Source organism: Trematomus bernacchii, unplaced genomic scaffold, assembly GCF_902827165.1.
Source record: "Trematomus bernacchii unplaced genomic scaffold, fTreBer1.1, whole genome shotgun sequence".
In the NCBI taxonomy this organism is placed as follows: Eukaryota; Metazoa; Chordata; class Actinopteri; order Perciformes; family Nototheniidae; genus Trematomus; species Trematomus bernacchii.
This window is the reverse complement of record NW_022987686.1, coordinates 2,374,530-2,388,326: the sequence shown is the minus strand read 5'-3', so window position 1 is coordinate 2,388,326 and position 13,797 is coordinate 2,374,530. Positions and strand designations below refer to the sequence as shown.

Below are 13,797 nucleotides of genomic sequence, written 5' to 3'. Positions count from 1 at the left end.
ACCAAATATAATTGTTGTTTAGCAACACATACAAATAGACCTGTTTGACAGTGCCAAGGCAGACTGGCAAGAGAAGCATTGAGCAATCTGAACCAGTCAGGGATGAAATATAGATATGGATACATTTTGGGATTTTAACATTTAGAATGGCCTGAGGCCACACTTCAGATCATGCCACTTTGAAAACTTTGGCAAAGTTCTTCTGACTGGATAGAAGTGGGCAGACCAAATAGGATGTGTACTCTTGCATACCAATCAGGATTCAGCAACATTTGTATTAAACCTGTTGACAGTTGGTGGGTTCTTTGCTTATGTTGCCAGCCACAATTTGATTACGTTTTAATAAATAATGACTAAGGATGTCTTTCCCCCCCTTGAACTTTAATTTGTAATTGTTATGTTGGAAAAATGTTATGCCGGAGAGAAATATTTGCATTTATAATAAGTGTGAACATACCAGTGTCAACACTTCTAAATGTGATAATGTTGATGTTTCTGTACTGGACCTCAGGCGTACTGTATCCTGAGACAGACGATGATTAAAGGAAATGTTGGCGAGGCTCCAGGTCTAACAGTGACAGGCGCTTCACAATGTGGGAGTGTTGACAGTCGTTGCTGCAGCTGCCCCTAAAACTGATATTAAATTTGACTCGACACTAACTGTGGGTTGCATGTGTTGTCACTAAGTATGTTAATGAGCACATTTCATGTTGTACAAAAGAAATTCCAAGTACTCCATGTTTGTGGCTTGCTTCATGTACTCTCTGATCAGTTCTAGCCGTATTGGAGGAGCCTCCCACATTGAAATTCAATGAGGAAGAGTTGTGGCGCACTCAATGTGACCGATGAATGTGTGTGGGGTCAACAGCTAATTGAAGCAGTACATTTACACCAGTAAATGTAACATCTCACAAGGTGCAGTATGAGGGTTTACTCAAATGGTGGCCATATTTCATACTGCATCATTAATGCAGCCATGCGTGAATATTGCTCATAATATACAAAACACATTTAGCTGTGAATCAATGTGTTTGCAGGTGAGATCCTTCGGGCAAATTCATGCTATATCTGTATGCATTCATGTTTTACCCTTTAAAAATGTGTATTACATTTTAGTATTCTAATAAAGAAAAAACCCTACTGACTTCATTTTAATTATGGTATTTATAGATCTGGTATTAAAATGTTACCCACTGGCACTCAGACACTTAACATAATTCAGCTAGTTTATTTTTTGTTAGCATATTGCAATGTCAAGTAAGTCAAGTACTTGCAAAAACAGGGGTAAAATAGTGCAAATTGAGCGAAATGAGGCATGGCTAAAATGCATGATCTGTTTGGTATTTTGAAAAAAAAAAAGTATAAATATGCCTTATATAGGTATGGTCCTACACTATATTATTATAATATAGCATGATAGGTCCACTTTAAGTTATTATTTGTAAACATGCCCACAAACAAAGGTTTTTTAAGCACATGGTTAATACAAGAATTCAAGATTCTTTGCAATGATTTTATGATGTTGTAGTGAACCACAAATCATTAGTGGCAACATGAAAATCTATTTACTGTCAAATGGTATGAACAACAAGAAGAAGAAAAACTGACCACAGAAATCAATGATGTGTTCAGTGACAGGAAATACTGGTGGACCATGACATGCTTATGGATGATGTCATGGTTACGGTAATGTTTATCCTCACTACAGTACAAGGACAGAAACAGCCAGCAGTGAGATCTGATACCTAACTTCTTTGCTTTACATTTTAGTCTAAGTTTTATAGAATTTTAACATTAAAATCACTATTAAAAAAAAAAAGGGCCCATATGCGCTGACCGCTGCCAAGTAAGCGGTTCAACGTTTAATAATGAGTTTAACGTTGTGATCTTCGCTGGTTCAGAACCAGACTCTATAGCAAATCAATCACACTTCTACTTAAGGGAATGACGCATGGATCTTTTTCTATCACAATAGAGATCACTTCATTTGAATTACATCAATGGGTACTTTAATTTAAATGAATTATCTCCTGGAAACTCAATTAAGAAACTGTTCATAGATTGGGATCAGAGTTTAAACAAGTACTAAATTCTCTAATTGACAGACAATGAATAGGCAACCATTGTGATCATTAACTGTTTAAACACATTTTTAAGTACATTTCACAGGTTTCAGATTGTTTAATTTAGTCGGATATGTACAAAAATAAGGTGTCTTCACGGCAACAGTCCAAAACATGAGGACGTTGCTTTTTTTATTGTACGTGTTGTTTTCCCTCCGCTTGGGGAAATCCCTGTTAGCTTCTATTCAAGATATCAATGCCCTCATTAACCTTGGGTGCATGATTGATGAGTGTCTAACTAGTTACCAATCTTAGTAGCCTTACATTGGTTCTGAGTGACTGATCTGCAGGGCTCTGATAGGCTGGGACCTCCCCGTGTCTGACGTCACTCAGTGAAGATTAGACTACTGATGAGGAGGGGACTTATAGTTTCTTCATCAATGAGACCTGCCAGAATCACATGATGGAAAACTGGGAGCTTTTCACATATTCTTTCTATTAACTAGAACAAATGAAGGGCAGTAAATGTGTAGCTGCTCTGTAAGGGATCCTAATGAAGCGCAGAGCCCGTTGAAATGCCTTGAAAATGTGCATAAATTATGTGATTAAATTTGATTAATAAATGGTCTGTTCTATCAGTATATCAAACATTATTGAACAAATTAATTCCCATCACAATATCCTGCACCTGTACAAAAAGCAGTTACACCACATTTCCTATAATGTAAAACCAAAATAATAAGACAAATGTCACATTGCTAACTCCATAAAATCATAAATTACTCAAACGGCCAATAATCAAAATACAGTAGATGTCATTTCATTTCTTTGTGGATCTAATTATAACATTATCACCTCTCATTTATTGGAAGCTTTAATTCAAAGGAACTTATAGTTTGCACCAGAAGTCAACAGCTAATTGAAGCAGTACATTTACACCAGTAAATGTAACATCTCACAAGGTGCAGTATGAGGGTTTACTCAAATGGTGGCCATATTTCATACTGCATCATTAATGCAGCCATGCGTGAATATTGCTCATAATATACAAAACACATTTAGCTGTGAATCAATGTGTTTGCAGGTGAGATCCTTCGGGCAAATTCATGCTATATCTGTATGCATTCATGTTTTACCCTTTAAAAATGTGTATTACATTTTAGTATTCTAATAAAGAAAAAACCCTACTGACTTCATTTTAATTATGGTATTTATAGATTAAAATGTTACCCACTGGCACTCAGACACTTAATATAATTCAGCTAGTTTATTTTTTGTTAGCATATTGCAATGTCAAGTAAGTCAAGTATTAACCAGGCTTAAGACACTCCAAAGCTATGCTTTTCATTAAGCAGGCATTATCAGTTTGTCATCACCATATTGGCATCATCACACGGAGGCTGTGGCTCAATGCATAGTGTGCTGGACTTGGAATCAGGGGGTTGCAAGTTCGAGTCCCACTGCAGTCAGCATGTCGTTGTGTCCCTGGGCAAGACACTTCACCCCAAATTGCTCCTGTGGGGATTGTCCACAGTACTGAATGTATGTAAGTTGCTTTGGATAAAAGCGTCTAACAAATGACATGTAATATTGTAGATGTGGGTTAGTAGAGGCATATTTACTTCTTAAGCTCAAGAGACCATCTAAGGAGGTTGTTTAAATCTGAGATGCTGGCGTTGGAAACTGTTTAAAAGAACATTTCCCTCCCTCTGGCGTCTCTTACGTGGATGATGTTGACGCATTAACATTATAAAACCAATTTACTGACATTAAGAGAAATGAAAATGTCTGAATTCCTACTTGTCAGGTTTATGCCCCGTGATGATCGGGCCACAATGGGGTTCACGCTGAGCTCTCACTCAGCCGCTCTCCACCTTGTCGTTCCTCACAAGTGCTTTTGTGTTCAGTTAACAACACGCCACTCACTCCTCTGCAGCGCTCTGCAGGGAGCGCTTGTTTACTCAGCTCTTCTCAACCTGCTGCTCACCACTTGACACTCCTGCCACTGTAGACCTTGTCTTCTGTGCAAGGAGCACTTTTTTCCTAAATCATGCATGCACAAGATGATACATCATATTCCTGTAAAGGTGATCAAGATGACGAGTCATGTTGTGTTTCTAAAGTTGCTAAAACTGCTTCGTAATTTTGTCATCTTGTTTCTAAAGAAAAATGGTGTTGGAGATTTAGTCTTCACTCTGTCATGTTGTTGCATCTTCTGTCTCTTTACAAAGTGATATTTTCCTCTTGAAGAGGCGCTACTATGCTTTTTTGTAGAGTAAAATGTAAACATGGATGCCAACAAAGCTGGATTTAATGTGTTCATTTTTACACAATTCCCTCTGGAGCCACAAAAGGCTTAGGCGCCGTTTACACGAGGAGAAAACTGCTTGTATCTGCATAGTTTTGCGTGCGTATAGCCCTATTATTTACACGAGGCCGATAGAAACTGACCCTACAAACGATAACGGGTCCCAAGGTGGATAGATTTGCAAACGAAACGCTCTGGGGGGTCAACCGAGTCCGTGTAATCACCTCTATACGAATATTTCCTGAAAAAATAGCGAAAAAAAAAAAAAATAGCACCTCTCCTGCTCATTGCTGTAGCAACTATCAAAAATAGCTGTGTTAATTAAACGCACAAGGGGTTCTTGAATGAAATAATATTATAAAAGGCAAACCAGAATAGTTAACGCCCAATATACTCCTTAAACAAAATAAACAGAGTCAGATTTCATGCATTGATCCATTATATTGACAAAGGAGGATCTCACCCGGTGTTTGTAGAGAATATCTCTCTTTTCTGAGCGGGTCCTCTCCACGGAGACGTCGGTCGATGCAATATCCACAGATTCGGTTTCTTTCAGTTAACTTCCCCGTAGCATTTATCCATATGCTGAGGAAATTACTATATCCCGCTGAATACCAGCAATCACCACACACACTTCCTCCTGTCAGTAGCTACTGCTAGTGCCACCACAACCATCAGCAACAAGTGGACATGGAGAATTACATGAACTACATGTTGCTAAATACACGGCGGGGCATGAACAGAAGGGTAGCCATGGCAACATTGCGGCGGGGGCTGCTGGGGCTGCTCTTCTTCGCTGCTTTTGGTGTATTTTGGCGGAAGTTACAGCGCCACTTACAGTCCCGGCATATGTACTACAGCGTTTCCAGCGGCCTCGTTTGAACAGACACGTTAAATGAAACAAATGCATGTGAACGGAAGACTTTTTTAAATACGCATACTGTGCATAAACGCAAACGGTCCCGTGTGAGCGGGGCCTTAATACAACTGTTTTCACATGAAGAGAGGGGGCTGTAAACAGACTTTGAAGTGTCCGTAGCTTTAAGGCGCCGTTTACACGAGGAGAAAACTGCTTGTATCTGCATAGTTTCGCGTGCGTATAGCCCTATTATTTACACGAGGCCGATAGAAACTGACCCCACAAACAATAACGGGTCCCAAGGTGGATAGATTTGCAAACGAAACGCTCTGGGGGGTCAACCGAGTCCGTGTAATCACCTCGATACGAATATTTCCTGAAAAAATAACGATAGCCCCACCTCTCCTGCTCACTGCTGAAGCAACTATCAAAAATAGCTGTGTTAATTAAACGCACAAGGGGTTCTTGAATGAAATAATATTATAAAAGGCAAACCAGAATTGTTAACGCCCAATATACTCCTTAAACAAAATAAACAGAGTCAGATTTCATGCATTGATCCATTATATTGACAAAGGAGGATCTCACCCGGTGTTTGTAGAGAATATCTCTCTCTTTCTGAGCCGTCCTCTCCACGGAGACGTGCTTCAGTTTCTTTCAGTTTCAGTTTCAGTTTCGGGGCTTAAACAGAAGGGTAGCCATGGCAACATTGCAGCGGGGCTGCTTGGGTTGCTCTTCTTCGCGGCTTTTGGTGTATTTTGGCGGAAGTTACAGCGCCACTTACAGTCCCAGCATATGTACTACAGCGTTTCCAGCGGCCTCGTTTGAACAGACACGTTAAATGAAACAAATGCATGTGAACGGAAGACTTTTTTGAATACGCATACTGTGCATAAACGCAAACGGTCCCGTGTGAGCGGGGCCTAAGATGCTACGTGTGCAGTTATGCGTCCTGATTCAATCTGATCTCGCCCTCTTACTCATGTTCAAAAGACATTTCTGTCTGAAGTATCCAAAACAGGTTAACCAAAAAGGACACAGAACATCCACCTATGAAACGAGATACAACGGACAAAGCCTCTAAAATATATTAAAAACACAAAAAAAAGGGCATTCCTAATGGGGTGACACACACTGACATTTCAGATGAATAAGAGTAGCAATTATGGCTAAAAGCAGACACAATTTCCCATCAATTAGTTCTTTAAACTACCGTAATTTTCGGATTATAAACCGCGACTTTTTTCACATTTTTCGACCCTGCGGCTTATATAACGGTGCGGCTAATCTATGGATTTTTACAGCTCCGACGACTTGCTCTGAAAACACGGAGGAGCAAAACAACAAACGAGTGAAACAAAGCGTATATTAAAGCCCGGGAAATATACCCGTTTTGACGCTGTTTCAGGAGCGCCTCTAACATTGTTTTGAAGGCCTGTTGCTAGCGGGGGATGCTAGCGGGGGATCCTCGGGCTAGCCCTGTAGACACCGGGCCGAGAGAGCGCAAGGGACCGGGACAGGAGCTCCGCAGGATAACGACCAGGTTTGACTGACCCTGCCAGTCCTATCTTATAACACAAAGAAGACGTAACCTCTCCTAAGTTTGAAAGTTGAAAAGTTTGTGTGTCTGAAACGCTATGTGATACAGTACAGTTTACACAGCACAGTACATGTTCTGTAGCTACTATTGCACTAAATGGTAACACTTGAATACGTTATGCAAATATGCAACTTGTTTGTTGAAATGTTAATAAATGGGAGCTTCCTCAAACAGCCATCTCTTTCCCGACAATCCCCTCTGTGCACGAACTCTTAGATATGGTAATTAAACATTAAAACACCTGCGGCTTATAGTCCAGTGCGGCTTATATATGTACACATCATTCAATTTAGCTGCTGCGGCTTATATTCAGGTGCGCTTTATAGTGCGAAAATTACTACATTGAAATTGTCTGTGATGGCACATTGCACTCATCTTACAATAATTTGGATACATTGAGAAGAGCTTCCAATCCAGTATGGCAACTCTGAATTTATGAAGGGAACATGGACCTGATGTTATGGAAGATACTGCAGTGAGGCAAGCTCAACCAAAAGGTCATGGTTCCACCGCCGGCAAACTATCAGGATGAGGTAAGACAATGATTCATGCTTTCACCTAGCTTTGCAACAGACTGCTGAATATACTGAAGTGTTACTGTTTACTAAAGCTGCACAATGGTATCCAAGAGTCAATACTAACCCTATTTGTAATTAGTACACACCTCTGACATCAAGAGAAACAGGCCCTGCTCCTTAGTTTTAAAGAGATTGCAGGATGATGCAAAAAACCCAGACACATTTAAGTCCTGAATTGTCCTGAATTGCTTTTAAGCCTTAAAGTTCTCACGAGGCCTCGGAGACAAAGAGCCTTTTATGGTTTTCAATCTCAGAACTGAGTCTTTCAAGCTGATATTCAATCAGGACAGAAAGCTGAGCATTGTATCAGTCCTTTGAGTATTCTCACAGGTATCTAAAGCTCTGTGAATCAGGGTCATTAAGTAATAAAGAAAACTTTTTTTAAATGACACTATTAAAGCATTCTGCTGAGAAAGGAAAGTGACTCAAAGCTTTGAAAATAAACTTTGTTGGTACTTTGTTCTATGTTTAATGTGACTGTATTTCATTGCCTCAGACTTGATTTAAATTATGAAGTGCCCTAAGTTTTATGAGGATGAAATTATGTATTATATTGTAAAGATGATAATATGTAAGGCAAGGCAAGTTTATTTATATAGCACCTTTCAACACAAGGCCATTCAAAGTGCTTTACAAAAATGAAAGACATTCAGAAAATGGCATTTAAAAACAGTCGTTAAAAAGCAAAGATAATACAATAAACACTAAAAGAAAAAATACATGAATAAAAGTTACAGTGCAGTTTAAGATGTGAATAGTTCAATTCAAAGTAGCGGCAAAAAGAAAAGTATTCAGCCTGGATTTAAAAGTAGTAAGAGTTGCAGCGGACCTGCAGGTTTCTGGGAGTTTGTTCCAGATATTTGGAGCATAATAACTGAACGCTGCTTCTCCATGTTTAGTTCTGACTCTGGGGACAGAAAGCTGACCAGTCCCTGAAGACCTGAGAGATCTGGATTGTTCATAATGTAGCAGGAGGTCAGAAATGTATTTTGGGCCCAAACCATTCAATGCTTTATAAACCAGCAGCAGTATACATATGTAGCCTAAAAACCCACCCTAAATATGATTGTTTGCTGCCAGTGTTTCTTTTGTCAGATTAATTATGTGGATATTAACACTTGATTATTCTCCAAAGAGATTCATAATTGAATGTAGAAAATGTGAGCAGTGTTACAGTTTTTATACTTTTCACATCATGTTTCTCACATAAAACCTATAAGGCTAACCGAATGTACTACTTTCCTGGATGCCATTTAAGGTATTATATCTCTTAGAATTCACAATTGAATCGTGGATAACCTTGAGGAACAATCTTTGAATTATGATCGCTATTTATTGTGATTTGCAGGGATCATGCAAGATCATCCATTGGATAACACTTTATCTTATTCAAAGACTCTTTATGCACAGGCACTTGTTATTTCAGCCTTTTCTCCTCAGGTTGATATATATTGTGTGAAACATTGTTGCCGCTATAACATTTTCTGTTATAAAACATCGCTGAAATGAAACAATCTGTACTATGAGTGAGGAGTTCTCCACATTTTTAGCTCTCGACAACTAAAAGGCAGCTACTTGACTTCCATCACAGAACCATGCATTACACTGTGCTGTAATGTGCAGAATAGAGAACAGCTCTAAGTGGGAAAGTAGGATTATTTAAAGCCTCCCCAATAACTCACTATTTTATAGGAGATAAAACAATATTTAAGATGGAGAAACCAGGTAAATAATGCACATAATGTTTGTCCCTGTCCATTAAAATCAGCTCCCCACCCCTTGAAGGGCATATGCTTTTACAAAAGCACTAAAAGAAACATTAAACACACAGTGTGTTGGGTTGGAAGTATAGATATATGTGTGTGGGAGCATGAGTAATGAGAAACAACCCTAAACATGTTGACGTGTGAAGGTGTGTAAGAAGAGAAATCAATCCATCTTCTATACGTTACGGTTCATCTGAACAAGCAGCCCGCTTCTCCCCTGATGAGCTCAACGCCAAAACCCAACAAACCTCACATCTCCAACTTCCCTCAACTCACCCCAATCACACTCTGACTCTCCTCCTTCACTCTCTCCCCCCACGAGACTGCTGCCAAAACTCCAAAGATCTCATCCTTCATGTGTCTCTCAGGTTTCTGTGCACATATTTCTGAGTTTCACCTCAAATAGCCTGACAACCTGTATGCTTGGTTATCAGCAATGTTAAGCATCCTACAGTATTCAAGATTTTATTTAATTGAGGTAAAGAAAAGTAGTAAAAAATGTGTTTTATTAGGCTATTACCTTTGGAAAGATTTAGGGTTACATCTAAAAACTGGGATGCATTAGAAATTGATATCATTTGAGCTAAAATTCAGTCTGTTCCCTAACCTTATCATATCCCAAAAATATGAAAATAATGCCGTGTGGCGGGGGCGGGGCAGCAGTGGGTGAGTTTTATGAGAACAACACATGGGGCATCATTAGGAGCGAGAGCGCACCATGCTGAGGGAGGAGAGCTGCGGCTGGCCGGCACTCAACTCCTCACCATCAGGGAGAAGACTATGAAAGGGGAACGGGAGATTATTATTTAATTGAAGTAAGTGATTTTGAGATAGGGTCAAATGGCTGCTTTTAACCCTCAAATATGTTAAGGATCTTTTATACGCGCGTATCCATGTCGTCAGATTTGTAAATTGGATGCTGCGCGTTTTGGATGGACTCCTCAGTTGTTAGAAGGCTGAATGTGAATTCATGCCAATATTCAGCCACTCCAGGATATACATAAGGCGCGCACAGCCGGGATGGATTCGTTTAACGCCAGCGGAATGGACGCGTTCACGGTGATCCATCTGAATTCCTCCTGGAGTCTGGACAGTGGATATTCTCTAGCAGCGATAGCCAGCATTGCGGCTCTTGTGAGTTTTCTCATTCTGTTCACCGTAGTTGGGAATATTCTGGTGGTTATTGCGGTGCTGACGAGCCGGGCGCTGAAAGCCCCACAGAACCTGTTTCTGGTGTCTCTGGCCACCGCGGACATCCTGGTCGCCACTTTGGTGATGCCGTTTTCTCTGGCGAACGAACTTATGGGCTACTGGTATTTCGGAAAAGTTTGGTGCGGCATTTATCTGGCTTTGGATGTTTTGTTCTGCACTTCTTCTATTGTTCATCTGTGCGCAATAAGCCTGGACCGCTACTGGTCCGTTACGCAGGCTGTAGAGTACAACCTGAAGCGGACTCCCAAACGCATAAAGTGCATCATCATCATCGTGTGGCTCATATCTGCTTTCATCTCCTCTCCGCCGCTCATCTCTATAGACAGCAACAAGGACCTCAGCTCCCCGCCTCAGTGCGAGCTCAATGATGACACTTGGTACATCCTCTCCTCCAGCATTGCGTCCTTCTTCGCCCCATGCATAATCATGGTGCTGGTGTACATCAGGATATACCAGGTGGCCAAAACCAGAACCAGAACCATGTCTGGGAAAATCCCCAGGCCAGATGGAGTGACACTAACTGAAAATGGACTGAGCAAAGCCACCTCCCCTTACCATGGCGAGAGAGAGAACGGCCACTGTCAGTGCCCGCCTACGCCCAGCCAACGCACCGTCACCATCATGCAACATACTGAGGATGGGGACATGGAGGAGAGTTCCTCCTCAGAGGGCAAAGGTCACAAGCCCCAGCAGCAGGAGGACTCCCTGAAAGCCAAGAGGGCCAGCCAAAAGAAAATCAGCAAACAGTGCAGTCGCATCGCCAGGGTCAGCAACAAATCCATGGACCTCTTCACCTCCAGGAGGAAGCGCCGCCGGAGCTCCTTTGCCAGGAAAAAGGTCTCGCAGGCCAGGGAGAAGAGGTTTACATTTGTCCTGGCGGTGGTCATGGGGGTGTTTGTAGTGTGCTGGTTCCCCTTTTTCTTCAGTTACAGCTTGCGCGGTGTGTGCAGGGACTCCTGTAAGATCCCCGACCCCCTGTTTACATTCTTCTTCTGGATTGGCTACTGTAACAGCTCCCTTAACCCGGCTATTTACACCATCTTTAACCGAGACTTCAGACGCGCCTTCCAGAAGATCCTCTGCAAGTCGTGGGCAAAATCCTTTTAGATGGGAACTGCTGCACCACCGTGACAATGACTAGGAACTATCAACGGTAAAAAAAGAAGAAGCCAGCACATGTTGCTCACTGTTAAGTCTCATTGTTCTGTTGTAATTCAGTCATGACAGTGCACTCCTTCAACCCCCTGCTGTGTGTTCCTACAAGTTACTATGATCCCATTACAGGCTTTAGCAGTCTGAATAGTGAGCTCCATCTTTCCTTTTTTCCCTACTGAAGTGTGCTTAAATGCTTAAAGGCGTTTCATTCTTGATCAAGCTGTTTATACATCAAAAAGAAAATGCACACATGGCCAGATTTAGCTGCTCTGGGGCCGCAGGGCAAAAACAAGCTCGAAAGCCCCCCTAAACACCCCTTAGCTGCTACCATTCACTTTGCAGGTTATTATAAATGTCTGTGCCACAGTATCAGTCGGCCACAGATTTAAACTAACAAAGGCCTAATCATTTCAACATGTTCATCATACAGTACATAAGCACAAAACTGAGATAATTTAGAACTCGACACATGGGATCCTTTTCCAGACGGAGCCTCAGATTACATTTTGGATAATACAATGCTTTTTTTGCTTTTTAATGGAATTAATGAATGGTAAAAACAATTATTTATGCTAAGCTAATTTCTGATTTCAACCAAGAGAGAAGCGTATTTCTCAAAATGTCAAACTATTATTTCCAAATCTGGTGATTGAGCCAATACTAAGGCCCTTTAGCATGTCAATGTGTTGCCTTTATATCTTTGGGGGAAAAAGTTAAAAATCAGTTTGCACACAGTAAGCTTATAGAGGTCAATGGGCCCCTGCAGTTCTGGGGTCTCTACTCAGCCCAGGTTGATAACCCTGTATACACACACAGAGCAGTGTTTTCCAGCCCTTCACCTGAAAAAGATCCTGTGACCCCTCCTCATATGTGCTTAATATGTTGACAAGCCCTAACCTGAGTGACATTTAGTCAATTATTTATTTTGAATATTGTTGGAAGCCTGAAAGACTTAAACTCTAATATCTACTATTTCACTAACAACAGAATCATTAGAGAGTCATTAGGGATACATTAATAAATGATCCTTTAGATTTATTTTGGACCCCATATAGGGGGTCTAACCCTCTTACTATGGCAGACAAAATCACTACAACAGTCTCTGCTCTGCTCTCTGACTGGACCATAGAATCAAGATGGCACTGAGAAGGGCTGACACTCCAGGCTATAAGCTAATTATTTTGATGACGTTATGTTCACAGTGGCCATAAATGACAAAGTATTAAGGAACACATTTGCTTTTCATGAAACTACCTCTCTGCCTGTATAGTTTTTGTTTTCACATTGACATTTTTCCAAAGTGTGGTACAAATACTTCTTCTGCTTAAGCTGTCTGCTGTCGTGCAAAAATAAAATATGAATAAGCTGTTGGCGTGATGTGGATCCCCTTGAATGATCATGCATGGCATTAAGTGTTTAAGAAGCATGTCATAGAGTTTGAATATGTTTATCTTTGAATGGAAAGACAGTTACAGAGACAGAGACCATGCACTCTGACAGGTTTCATTACATGGCATCTGGTGGTTTACGCCTTGTGTAGATGAATTACCCTTTAATTATGCAGAATTTCACACTACAATTAAACCCAACACACCGTATCACTGTTACAATCAAAAGCAGAGTGTGAACATATCTGCTCATTATCTCTATCAGGGGACGTTTGACACATTTGGAAGCCTGAACACTATATTTCCAGCCGTGTGAGTTTGGACTTTGAAATCAATCAGGGTGGCAGAATGGGGTCAAAGAAAAAGTTAATTTCCTCGAATGGACAGAGGCCATTCCTGTTCCTGGGTATGAGCTTTCAGCCCAACAGTTTTGATGTTATGTCTGGCTACCTCATAATATGATATTCCCCCGGGGCCGCTACGGCAGGACTGAGGTGATCCCAACAGCAAACTCTTATTTTCCTCTTTTGCTGTGAGTGTGTACAGCCAGATAAGAAGTGTGTTTAAGTCCATCTGCCAATGTTCCAACTGCTGTTTGCTGCCAACTCAGATTTAGGTCCCAAAAATCAAAAAACAACAGTATCCCAGACTGTATTTTTTAAATGACGGGAATACAGACTTCACAACAGGTAGGTGTGAAGTGGCTGATGAGAAATAACAGGTTGGTGTGTTTAGCTGCAGATCCTTGTCACTGTGAAAACTTAAAAAGTCCAGCTTTATGTTAAAATTGTGCAAATACTGTAAATTAAACCAACGCTATAATGGTTATGGCGTCAAACTAATATGAATCAATACAAGCTTGCTGTTC

At 40.8% G+C, this 13,797-nt stretch overlaps 1 protein-coding gene across 1 annotated transcript; it reads left to right on the top strand.

Annotated features, from left to right (window-relative positions):
- Nucleotides 1-10,194: 10,194 nt before the first annotated feature.
- LOC117488161 (alpha-2 adrenergic receptor) lies at nt 10,195-12,000 on the top strand. Its single transcript, XM_034136955.1, has one exon. The coding sequence runs from the start codon at nt 10,195-10,197 to the stop codon at nt 11,491-11,493; it is 1,299 nt and encodes a 432-aa protein (XP_033992846.1). The 3' UTR covers nt 11,494-12,000.
- Nucleotides 12,001-13,797: the final 1,797 nt, after the last annotated feature.